The sequence below is a fragment of the Doryrhamphus excisus genome, chromosome 1 (genome assembly GCF_030265055.1).
Source record: "Doryrhamphus excisus isolate RoL2022-K1 chromosome 1, RoL_Dexc_1.0, whole genome shotgun sequence".
Lineage (NCBI taxonomy): Eukaryota > Metazoa > Chordata > Actinopteri > Syngnathiformes > Syngnathidae > Doryrhamphus > Doryrhamphus excisus.
In genome coordinates, this window is record NC_080466.1 from 13,953,790 (window position 1) to 13,967,122 (window position 13,333).

The 13,333-nt window shown below is 44.1% G+C and overlaps 1 protein-coding gene across 4 annotated transcripts in view; it reads right to left on the reverse strand.

Moving 5' to 3' along the window:
- frg1 (FSHD region gene 1) overlaps window positions 1-13,333 on the reverse strand; it is a 79,214-nt gene that overhangs the window by 16,363 nt on the left and 49,518 nt on the right. For 2 of the 4 annotated variants that reach the window (XR_009130220.1, XM_058076478.1), the window contains one exon: window positions 1,009-1,112. The exons of the other annotated variants lie outside the window; for them this stretch is intronic. Coding sequence is in view for 1 of the 2 variants with exons in the window: in XM_058076478.1 (XP_057932461.1) it covers window positions 1,009-1,112 (104 nt within the window). In the remaining variant the exon portion in view is untranslated. The remainder of the gene's footprint in view (window positions 1-1,008; window positions 1,113-13,333) is intronic. 4 annotated transcript variants of the gene reach the window in all.

Below are 13,333 nucleotides of genomic sequence, written 5' to 3' on the forward strand. Positions count from 1 at the left end.
TATGACTTAACTTTAACTCCAAAGACATATCCCCCAACTCCTAACCCCTATGTCTTAACTCAAACCCCTAAGCCCTGCTTAACACATATGTCATGATGTTAAACCCTCAACCTAATCCCTAAGCCTAACATTAACCCCAAAGCCTAACAAGCCTGACACTAACCGCTAACACCTGTCCCTAACACTAACCCCTTAGCCTAACCCCGAAACCTAACACTAACCCCTAAACCTGCCACTAATTCCTAAACCCAACATTACCCCTAAACCTAACACTAAGCCCTAAACCTAACCCTACCCCCAATCTCCAACCTCTAAGCCTAACATTACCCCTGAACCTAACATTACCCCTAAGCCTAACACTAACCCCTAAACCTAACACTAATCCCTAAACCTAACACGACCCCATAAATCTAACCCTACCCCCTAATCCCTGACCCCTAAACCTAACATTAACCCCTAACACTACCCCTAAGCCCCAACCCCAAACCTAACACTAAACCCTTAGCCTAACCCCTAAACCTAACACTAATCCCTAAACCTAACACGACCCCATAAATTTAACCCTACCCCCTAATCCCTGACCCCTAAACCTAACATTAACCCCTAACCCCTAACCCTACCCCCTAAGCCCCAACCCCAAACCTAACACTAAACCCTTAGCCTAACCCCTAAACCTAACACTAACCCCTAACACTACCCCTAACCCTACCCCATTATCCCCAACCCCTAAACCTAACATTAACCCCTAAACCTAACCCTACCCCCTGATCCCCAACCCCTAACCCTAGACCATAACCCCATCCAGACTATGAAGCTCCTCTACATGAAGGTTAGCATCCATGCCTTCCTTCCATCGGGTCTAGGAGACTAGGAGCTCAGCATCTTCCTTGAGAACACGGCAGGTGTCTGTGCTTTTTTTTCTGGAAGTTCTAACCGAACTGTGAAGACTTCAAAGCCAAGGTTCACGTCTGTTCTCCACCCAGGCGCTCGTGGCAGATGGCCGCCCACCTTGAGATGGCTTCAGTCGGAGGTCCTTCAGCCAAAAGCCTTGGCCGAGCACCAAGCGCCAAGCGCTCCCTCGGTGAAGAAAGCCTGTCTTCACAGCAAAGGACCTTGAGGCGACAGGAAGTGATCCCAATTGTTAGTTTGTGTCGGCTGCCAAGACGCTTTGTTTTCCTGACGACTTGAAGGAGACGTCATCGGCTTCTTTCATGGCGGACACAAACGCAAAAACAGCAACATTTGCTTCGTCTTCTTTGGACATTTTCATACCAGTCTGATCAATTCCTAAATAGATATAATAATATAACATATCATAATAATAATTAATAAATATAATATGAAATATATATTAGAGTGTGATACCCTGAGACTTCAATTTAAAAAAGATTCTACTTTGTCAGTTCCTGAAAATACCATTAAAATATTATTTTAGTGACTATATGATCCATAATGATTATTATGAAGATATGAGGATTAGTGGCCGATTACTATCACTGTCCTGCTCCCCTGAAAGACGAAGCAGAAAATATACCAAAATAAAAAAACTTAAATGAACTTTCAACTAAACGCAAACATTGCCTGAACGATCAAAACAAAAACAAAACATTCCCGTTTAAACATGTTATTTTAATAAGTATATGATCATTAATGATGATGAAGATATGATGATTGGTGGTCGATTACTATCACTGTCCTGCTGATGTCCTGTGATGAGGAGCTGCTGGAAATGTGAATGTAATCAATAATATTATTATAATATTATATATTAATATAATATAATAAAAATAAAATAAATAATAATTACTATAATATTATTATTTTATCAATAATCAAGTATCCATCGGTAGTAAAAAATAAACAACCCACTAAAAAGATGGATGGAAATTAACCTTCTGTATATTTTCACGCCCTTAAAATGAGTCCCTGTTAGCGGTTAGCGTCGCGTCCTCGCTACAAAGGCCGCCATCTTGACTTGAGACTTGTTATACGTCTTCCTTCATCATGGATTTTTCGAATAACGAGAGTAACTGGCGGATCCTGCATCAATCCTTCAAAGTTTGCCGGTGAAGACGTCAAACGGCGAAGACGTCAAAGCATCACATGCAGGTTATTAGTCAAGGCTTTGTAGCCGCAGCCCCCCCGCTGCTGCTCCCGCTGGGATTCCACGGGTGTAATAATAAAAATAATAATAATAACGCTAACGACTGCAAGTCAAGTGTAACTTTCTATTCTCACCCCAGAAGTTCATGTTTTTTGTGTTTTTCTTTCCCAAGAAGTGCGGCTTGTGACAGAAGACTAAAGTTTTCTTGGCTTGATGAAGACGAGGCTGGTGCTCCTGCTAACGACCTCCCACAGGGTGAGTGCTAAGTTAGAATACATATTTACACAATAATAGTAGGTCTCAGTTCAAGGTCGTTCAAGGTGAAAAAGAATATTATATTTAACATCCTCACTCTTGTTTTTATATTTTACAAATAGTTCAACTTTCTTCTCAAATCTTTAGTAATATTATGACTTCATTCCTGGAATAATATCACCTTCTCCCCAACCTCATGGTCCATTTTGTTTCTCATAATATCACATCATCAAGGTCAAATGTTGTCCTTGAATGCCTCACAGACACCAACTATGCCTTTTCATTGGATTGGATTTATAATATGCTAATAATGGTGAAATAATGGCTCGACCAATCATTTCAGTGGCAGATTACTATCACTGTCCTGCTGCACCAAAAGACTGAGCAGACCATTCATCCTCCTCCTTTGCAACGCATGTCTTGTTGCTCCAAATTGCAACGCACACTGGCGAGGAGTTTCTCAATTCCTCATTTCCTTGAACATACCATCTTGCACGTGCTTGTTTGAGTCTGTCAGTATGCGTCTCAGCAACGGCTTACTTCGGGACGGCGATTGGACGCCTCTGACAAGGGAATTGTCAATTTAGACGCACCTGAGGACCACACACACACACACACACACACACACACACACACACACACACACGCACACACACTCGTCTGACTGTGTGTGTGAGACCAAGTGAGAGAACATCAATCTGAGGCCAAATGATTTGCTGACTGGATGAAAGCCCTCCATCTGTCTGACGCCGTTTATCGAGGGAATTTAGCGCACCGCTGTCCTTGTCCGCGGCTGCAGGCGACTGCCGTGAAAACAATTACCAAGAAAATAAAGAAATAAACAAAAGAACTGCACTTTTCTACATGATTTGCCCACAAAGCCTCAGAGCGTTGGGATGGATTTTCGATGAAAAACACGGCAAAGTGGCGACCTGGCATTCATACGTTACGCTACCCCACACTATCAAGGGGGGGGGGGGGAATCCATCCAGCGAGTCAAGCAACAACGCGTTATCACACCGCACGGATACGCAAGTCCATCGTACGACACATCATCGAGTAGAAAAACACGACTCTAAGATCCTCTCTTTGCACGACCTGCTGTAAAAGTGTTGGTCAAAGATCCTCTACGTGACAGGAATGCTGTGCTGTTCTGCAGGACCTATCGCAAAAACACCTATCAAAGATCCTCTATACGACAGGAGGGTTGTGCTATTGTAAAGGACCTACCTGAAAAACATGCTTTTAAGGACCTGTTGGCAAAAACACTAGTCGAAGATCTTCTATTGGACAAGAACGGTTTGCTGTTCTTAAGAACCTGAGTCAAAGATCCTCTATATAAGGCCCTTTTACTACTACACTACTACACTACTCTTATCCTGCTACAGTGTCTCAGCTTAGGCCACTGTGCTATTGCACTCCACACGCTCCACCTTACTCTAGTGGCCCTCAGTCTCCACTTGGATAAAATGCATCTTCCAAGGCCCATCTAGGAATGACAAAAATAAACACATGCTAACATTAACTGCTGCTGTGTCCTCGCTCTGAAAGCTGAGGTCTCCGCGTTGCTGCCCTCAGTCTCCTCTTGGATGAAGTCTCCTTATGCAGGAGACACACATGAAATCTATTTCCAGCTTCCATGATTCCATGGGTCTACCGCTGAAGGACATTCATGACCAGCTTTGTGGTCTTCTGGGTTGTAAGGAAAAGCAGGGGAGAAAACGGGCCGTTTCTTGGAGTAAATAATAAATCCATCTCACATCTTCATGATGCAAATGTAGCAGTCGTCGTGGGCAACAAAAGGGAGCGTAGACGTCTGAAGCGCTGGCTGACATGGCTGCTGTTCCTCCGACCGACAACAAGCCTCCATGTCCTTGCATTCATTTCCACGGCGAGACAAGGGGGGGGGGGGGGTAGAGTCCTCTCACACATGCTTGTTCCATGCTACCGCATAATCGTGCGCTCTGCAATCATCATCACCGAAACGGCAAAGCTCGCCAGGCTGAGGCGGACGCCGGCGACAGGGTCAGGGGGGCCAAGCGGTGGGATGCCAAGTCCATGGATGTTGTGTAACGTAACTTAAATATACTGGAGATAGTTCACCACCTGAATTAATGCAACGCTAGCTAGAGAGTGGGGGGGCTAATTTGACTCCCGCTATGAAAAAGCCATTAGGGAAATGTGGAAAGCGTGCAGGCAAACGGAAAGATATTTACACCTTTTCACGCTTGCAAAATTCAACATGTCCTTAATTACAATTTGTAAAAAAAACTGACATGAGGTTGGAGAGAAATGAAATAAGATTATGAGCGTAAACGCTAATTAGTGTTTCTTTAGCTGAGCGCAAAGAGGATGAGGCGTTCATTGGAAGCAGCAATAAGTCATATTTCCTAAACGTGAAAACTCATTACTGTAATCCCTCGCCACTTCCGCGGTTTCACCTTTTTACAAAAATATATTCATTCATAAATCCTTGAATACAACCTATTATTCCTTACATTTGCATATTTCAGTCAATGCTATTTGCTATTTCTGGCCTAAATCAAGTCTTTTCTAGCATAAAAATGGACTCAAACAAATGGATGGCCTTCAGGAGATGCATTCAAAGGTGTAGCCATGAGATGTAGTACTCTACACTGGCCACTAGGGGGCAGCATTGTTACACTGATGGGACAAGAGCCAATAGGAAGTACTGATCAGAAATAGGAAGTCAAAACTAGCAGGTAGGCAAACACAATCTTTTACACTAAATGACAGTAGTTACTGAGGAACCCGCCTACCTAACCCTAACCACTACTCTCATGACAACTCCTCATTCGCTCCTCAGTAACTACTCTAAATGTATGTTTTTGTTCCTCGGTAACCACTCTATATGTATGTGCCTTACTCATTAGTTCCTCAGGAACTACTCTACTCATTCGTCCCTCAGTAGCTACTTTAACATTAGTTCCTCCGTAACTACTCATTAGTTACTCAGCTACTGTAGCTACTCTACTCGTTAGTTTCTCAGTTACTACTGATTAAGTCCTCAGTAACTACTCATTAGTTCCTCATAACTACTCATTAGTTCCTCCGTAACTACTCATTAGTTCCTCAGTAGCTACTCTACTCGTTATTTTCTCAGTTACTACTGATTAACTACTCATTAGTTCCTCAGTAACTACTCAGTAGTTCCTCGTAAATACTCATTACTTCCTCAGTAACTACTCATTAATTCCTCAGTAACTACTCCTTAGTTCCTCAGTAACTATTCATTAGTTCCTCAGTAACCACTCATTAGTTCCTGAGTAACTACTAATTAGTTTCTCAGTAACTACTCATTAAGTCCTCAGCAACTACTCATTAGTTCCTCAATAGCTACTTATTAGTTCCTCAGTAACTACTCATTAGTTCCTCGTAACTACTCATTAGTTCCTCAGTAGCTTTTCATTAGTTCCTCAGTAACCACTCATTAGTTCCTGAGTAACTACTAATTAGTTTCTCAGTAACTACTCATTAAGTCCTCAGCAACTACTCCTTAGTTCCTCAATAGCTACTTATTAGTTCCTCAGTAACTATTCATTAGTTCCTCAGTAACCACTCATTAGTTCCTGAGTAACTACTAATTAGTTTCTCAGTAACTACTCATTAAGTCCTCAGCAACTACTCATTAGTTCCTCAATAGCTACTCATTAGTTCCTCAGTAACTACTCATTAGTTCCTCGTAACTACTCATTAGTTCCTCGTAACTACTCATTAGTTCCTCAGTAGCTTTTCATTAGTTCCTCAGTAACCACTCATTAGTTCCCGAGTAACTACTAATTAGTTTCTCAGTAACTACTCATTAAGTCCTCAGCAACTACTCATTAGTTCCTCAATAGCTACTTATTAGTTCCTCAGTAACTATTCATTAGTTCCTCAGTAACCACTCATTAGTTCCTGAGTAACTACTAATTACTAATTGTCTTATTTATGTTTTATTTTCTCTTGCCCTGCATCTCATATCAGGTAATAGCAGTACAAAGGTGAGCCCAAAGGTGAGGGGGTTAGTTCATGTCTTGATTGGGGCGTCTCAACTGGTCCCTCCATGGAAGCCACATTTCCTGCTGGTCTTTTAAGTATGACCCACTTTTATTTCAATCACTTTTTATTAGGATTTATTTGGACTTATTTTCTCAAGGAAGAAAATGAAACCCCTGGAAACTCCAGGAAGTCAACACTTGGAGCAGAGACGCTATTGGTGTGTTCCATGTCTTCCTAAGAGTTCTTCTGAGGTCTTTGTCACAAGAAACAGACATAAATTGTTGTCAGGAGCGGCTTTGCTGGGAATGTCTTCCATAAACGACAGCGCCATCAATGCAGCATGGGATGAAAACAAGGAAGTACAAGACGCTAGGAAGACACGCCAAACAAACACGAGGCTGATTTCAATTGCAAAGTAAACGACACCGGCAAGGTTGGAGTATTTTTTATGCAAATCTTTCCATCTCTAACACCCTCTCCGAATCACGCCGGCTTTTATCAGCTTCTATTTTTCCCGCAGGTTGAGGTGTCAGCATTTACGCAAGCGGCAGCGGCGCAGGAATTCTAATTGAACTCGCTAAGTGTGTTTCTCCTAGAATTAAGTTCCATGCGGCAAAGCTGAAGGAGATCAGATGTTTTCCTTGGACAACCAAAAGTGGCATCCCAAAACGCTCCCCATCAACTTCCTTCCTTCTGTCCTTTTCCACTAACGTTGCTGATGAAGTCTTCCATGAAGAATCCATGAAGACACCTTCACTGCTGCCCTCTGACATCGGATTTTCATGTCGTTTTCACCTCCAAATGCAGGCAAAACCTGTCCTACCGCATCTGACATCATCCATGGGGATCAAGTGGGCGGGGAATGTCCCCCAACACCCCCCCCCTCTGTGCCCCTTTGCTCAGGGTGATGCCCAGGGACTCAATTTCATTCAAGAAACAACCAAGTTGAACTTGCACAGGGATACAAACAAGGGACATTTTGGTTGGTTTTGGGGGTTTTGGGACCCCCAAAGGAAGGGGGTATTATATTGTTGAAAAGGGGTGCCCACGATTTGTCACCCTGCAAGCTACTTTTAAAACAAATCTCAAATATCTAACTCTTACTGTCATCATAGAAAATTTAACAGTTACGGTTGGTTTTGGGGGTTTCGGGACCCCCAAAGGAAGGGTATTATATTGTTGAAAAGGGGTGCTCACAATTTGTCACCCTGCAAGCTACTTTTAAAACAAATCTCTAATATCTAAATCTTACTGTCATCATAAACAATTTAACAGTTATAAAATGTACAGAAAATATAAGTACACATAAAAAAAAACCCCAATGCAATGTAGAATACAAATACTAGTTACAAAAGTATGTAAAAACTCCAAAAACAATCATGAATTTTACAGATAAAACGATGCAATTACGACACAAAAAAACAGAAGGAAGGAAGTTCCGCTAATACTTCAAATCATCAAAATACTGCAATAAAAAGAAAGATGCGTGTTCATGTCTTCCATAAGGATTACGGATGCCAACTTTTCCTTTCAGAGATTTTTAAAAAAGTCAAATATATTGTGGCTCCATGACGTCGCTTTGGTTTGAACTTGCTGTAAACTCAGACCGACGCAAGCCCCCCCCCCCCCCCCCCCTTCCCCTCCGCTTCGCTTCCCTTCCCCGTTTTTCCATGTCCGTACGCGTGTGCGTGCGTGCGTGTCGGACTGGCAACCAAGCGTCCCTCTCCCTGCGTTAGTCTGTCATTTCCTTCTCTCGGTTCCTGCAGGAGTCAGGCTGTCTGCTCCCGAAATAGACGCCACCTCAGCACAGACCGAGACTCCGCTACGGCGCTCGTTTGGGGGGGGGGGGGGGGGGGGGGGGGGGGGGGGATGTGACAGACCACTGCTCGTATGGCGCCAGATGTTTGACTTCCCATCACATCCCATGCTGGTGGATGAACAAGTATGTTGCAGAACATAACCATCAGCACATCTGAGCAACAACGTTTTAAAGCGTACGCAGAGCTAGCAGCCTTTTCAGGATGCTTGTGGATTAAAATTAAAATTAAGAAATGTAATTTAATTTAATTTAATTTAATTTTATTTAATATTATGAAAGACAGAATCACAAACAAAGACAAACAAGTTCCAAGTTTTGGAAGCTTAGGCTGGACAAAAAGTAATAATCTATTTATCACATGACCATCACATGATTTCTAATACTATCAAATACTATGAAAATACTATGAAGTATCAACATTTGGATGCAAGTATCAGTTTTCCAGGTTAAAGGTCTGGTATGGTATCGGGGTAACAACATTTGGGGATCAGCCTCCACATCACGTGTCTTCACGCCGTCCACGAGGGAGCCGTTAAATCATTCCAGAATTGTTCCCCGTGAAAGGCTGCCAGAGTTGGACTGCCCCCTGTCATCTCGTATTTATGATGCGTCTCCGGCGAATGCAAACGTGACGGTGGATAAGCGAGGCCTTCAATGATGCGTTTAGAAACCCTCTCATCACGTGACTAAGCGTTGCTGAGACGTATCCTGTTAGGCTTCCTCCAGCGAGGTGAATCCAAAAGTTAGCATCAGCACCCCCCCCCCCCACCCGCCGCCACGGCGACAGCATCCGCCCCCAGCAGCTTATCAGCCGCGCCGCCGTGCTTTGCCACCCAATTTGACGCAATGTTTGGTGAAGCTGCATCTCCTTGATAAGGACCAGCTTGGAGAAAATAAAAAGCAAACCCCAAAAGGGAAGGGGGAACGCGGCCTGGCAAGGCCTGGTGTCACCATCGCAAATGGCGTAATACTACATACAGTAAATACGTATACGTACGTCCTTTATCCATTTCCTGTGGAGGGGTCGCAGGTATGCTGGAGTCTACCCCAGGCTTTGGACGAGGTGCTTTTTTTATGCTTTTTGGCTGAAAATAATAATGCACTCTCTCATGCACTCCATAACATTATTAAAGCTAATACATTGTACACACACACATACATACATACATACATACATAGTATACGGTATACACACACACCCATATAGACATACTTACATACTTACTGTGAGTGTACACTGGTAAGTGTACTGTGAGTGTAGTGTGAGTGTACTGTGTAGTACACTGGTGAGTGTACTGTGAGTGTACACTGGTGAGTGTACTACGAGTGTATTGTGAGTGTACTGTGAGTGTACTGTGAGTGCACTGAGTGTACTGTGAGTGTACTGTGAGTGTACTGTGAGTGTACTATGAGTGTACTGTGATTGTAGTGTGAGTGTACACTGGTAAGTGTACTGTGAGTGTACACTGTGAGTGTACTGTGAGTGTACACTGGCGAGTGTACTATAAGTGTACTGTGAGTGTGCTGTGAGTGTACTGTGAGTGTACTGTGAGTGTACTGTGTAGTGTACTGTGTAGTGTACTGTGAGTGTACTGTGATTGTACTGTGATTGTACTGTGATTGTACTGTGAGTGTACTGTGTAATGTACTGTGATTGTACTGTGAGTGTACTATGAGTGTACTGTGAGTGTACTATGAGTGTACTATGAGTGCACTATGAGTGCAGACGTGACCAGAGGAGCATCACCAGCTTGGAATCAGTTTGATTCCAGTCAAATCCTATTTGGAGCTTCCCCGCTGCCAGTGTGGTTGCCCCCCCCAAGGCTTCCTGGTGGAACCAAATCGTTGCTTGAAGGTTCCTGGGACTTGATGACATTTCTGTGTCAGGTAAGGATCTCGTCATTCCTTCGGAGGTGAAAACAACGGGAACTTGAATGCGTCTCCGTCGCTCTGCTCCACAAAGCCGCTGGCGTCTGTTGACTTGGCTTTTTTTCTTTTCTTCAGAGGCGTCACACTTTCAGCTTAGACATGCCAACATCATTTTTTCAAGCCGTTTTATTAAGCAGACAGCTGCGCTCGCCGTTCAGAGATCATTCCGCTTCTTTTCCCCCCTCAAGGATTTAGGATTAGAAGCTTTGGAAGCAGGAGCGCCCACAGGCTGCTCTCACGTACACCCCACCGCTGACGTGTGACAAAAATAGCTAAATAGCAGCTAGCCGCCTTTTTCTCGCCGTTTGTGACGGCAGGAGGCTAAGGAAGGTCAGGCGGGCTCTCCCGGGAAGAGCTGCTCCCAAACGGGTGGTGGATACGGAGGAATACGAGGAATATATGCATGAAAGCAGCTCGTGGTTGGGGGGTTTGGGGGGGGGGGGCAGTGATGTATCCTAATGCCTCCGCCAAGGCAAATCAGCCATGACCAATAAACGGCACAGATGCTGGGAAACTTTCAGGCCACATTCGGTGAATTTGTCAGCCATGACTGTCATCAGCGATGACACGTTTCACACACATACACACACACACATACACACACACACACACCAGTCGAGCTGCATCGTTGCTTCCCATGCTGCCACTTTTGCCAAATAATGAATAAAAAGGTTTTTTTCAAGGTTAAAAGCAGCTGATGTTTCCAAAAGAACACCAGTCATGATGTCCTATATATATATCAGAGAGTTAAAATGAGGTGATGATGCAACTGCACAGTAGAAGAGGTGATGTTTGGTGCAGATTTACATGTAAAAATGTGCTCATCCAAAAGACTAAGACACTAAACACAGCATGGCTGCCAAAAACAACCTTGTTTGAGCTAACTAGAGCTAGCAAGCTAAGCTAATGACAAATAAAAAATAAAGTCATAAGAGCTTTTCCAAAGGACGCCATCCCGCATCCTGTCCTATGCTGTCACTTCCACTTTTCCACGCTGTCAGAATCCTTTTTGTTGGCCATTGCGACGTAATTACATGTGTCCCATTATCCTCCATCAGCCTCCTCGCCGCTCATCTCCCTCTGACACGTCGCTTCCGCTACAAGTCCTCTACTTGATATTTTCATCAGGGCCCTCATATGAAAAGCAGCCGCCGGTTCAAGCCAAGACCAAAGCGTCCCTGGCGAGTCCGCCCCCAGGTGACAGCCTCACAAACGCGTCTCGGGCAGCCAAGGCCTCCCCAATCACGTGTATGCTCTGCTAGCATGCAACCTTCAGAAAACTCCAGGAGGAGGTCTCCTGGTACGCCGGAAATTATTGATTATCGTAGGCAACAAACAAGGTCAAAGTCTTGCATGAAAAGACACTGTGGGCTTTCACTCTCCGAGACAATTAGTGGAGGATGCGGATGGGATGCTTGGTAGAAGACGTCATGAATCAACCTAACATGACAAGGACACAAATGTGTCACATTGCTACGTAGCGCTGTGACAACATTGGTTGTGTTGCTGCTGAGATGTACAAGGTACTTCATCACATCAGTCAGATTTTCCAACGAGCTCGTAGACATCAGGCACTAAAAACGAAGATGTTCAAACAAGCCCGCAAACATCTGGTACTAAAAACGTAGATTTTCAAACAAGCCTGCAGACATCTGGCACTAAAAACGTAGATTTTCCACCGAGCCCGCAAACATCTGGCACTAAAACCAAGATTTTAAAACAAGCCCGCAAACATCTGGCACTAGAAACGAAGATTTTCAAACGAGCCTGCAGACATCTGGCACTAAAAACGGAGAATTTCAAACAAGCCCGCAGACATCTGGCACTAGAAACGAAGATTTTCAAACGAGCCTGCAGACATCTGGCACTAGAAACGAAGATTTTCAAACGAGCCCGCGGACATCTGGCACTAAAAACGAAGATTTTCCACCGAGCCTGCAGACATCTGGCACTAAAAACAAAGAACTTCAAACGAGCTCGCAGACATCTGGCACTGAAAATGAAGAATTTCAAACAAACCTGCAGACATCTGGCGGTAAAACCAAGATTTTCAAACAAGCCCGCAGACATCTGGCACTAAAAACGAAGATTTTCAAACGAGCCCGCAGACATCTGGCACTAAAAATGAAGAATTTCAAATGAGCCTGTAGACATCTGGCACTGGAAATGAAGATTTTCAAACGAGCACGTAGACATCTGGCACTAAAACCAAAATTTTAAAATGAGCCCGCAGACATCTGGCACTAAAAACGAAGATTTTCAAACAAGCCCGCAGACATCTGGCACTAAAATTCATTCAGATGCACTTTTTGTTTCTTTGAAATACAAGGTTGTGTGGACACCATTTTTTTTTTCAGGAAATATGCAGTTTTCCAACACCCTGCTGCGTGTGGACACGGCCTCATGGGTCAAGGAAATGTGGCTACTAGCATCCTGATGATGAGGCGTTAGCTTGACCATCAAATGTCAGATGAAAGGTGATTGGAAAAGCCAGTGGGAGCCGCCCAGCATGAGGTAGCGTGTGGCGGCGTGTGGCGGCGTGAGGCGGCATGCGGTGCACGGTGTGCTGACGGCGAGTCAGGACTTGAACGCGTAATAAGCGTCGGTTGCTCACGTAGCAGCAAACTGGCAGCAGTCCAGAGAGGAACCGCAGCGCCTTTCCGACGGTATCGATTTTCTGGGAAAAGGTTGACTGAGCGACTGAAAGCATCCTGGCGTTCCGGCGTCCCGGGGCCGGAGCGGCATGCTATGCGAAGACGGCGTGCATCACGCTCAATAAGGCGGCAGATGAAATTTAAAAATGATGAAAAATTTAGCTTGAAACATGACGGTGACATGACTATTGTCATGTTTGTAACTTGGAGGTTGTCACTCTACTCCCTCACCAGCCGCAGCTTGATTACCTCCTCCAAGGGCTGTCATCAACGCAGCAAATGAATGGAAATCTTAATATGTAAAAAATCTAATAAAAATTGTAATTTGTACATAGTAAATATGCTGGGAGGTACATGGTAGAGGTAGGCTGGTTGGTAGGTGATGGTTGGCAGTTCAGTTGGTAGGTCGGTTGCTTTACGGGTATGTAGGTAGATAGACTGGTAGGTAGGTAAGTATGGTCTAGGTAAAAATATAGGCTGGTTGGTGGGCGGGTAGGTTGAAAGGTTGTTCAGTTGGTAGGTAGGTAGATACAGTATATATGTAAGTATATATGCTGGTTTGCACCTAAA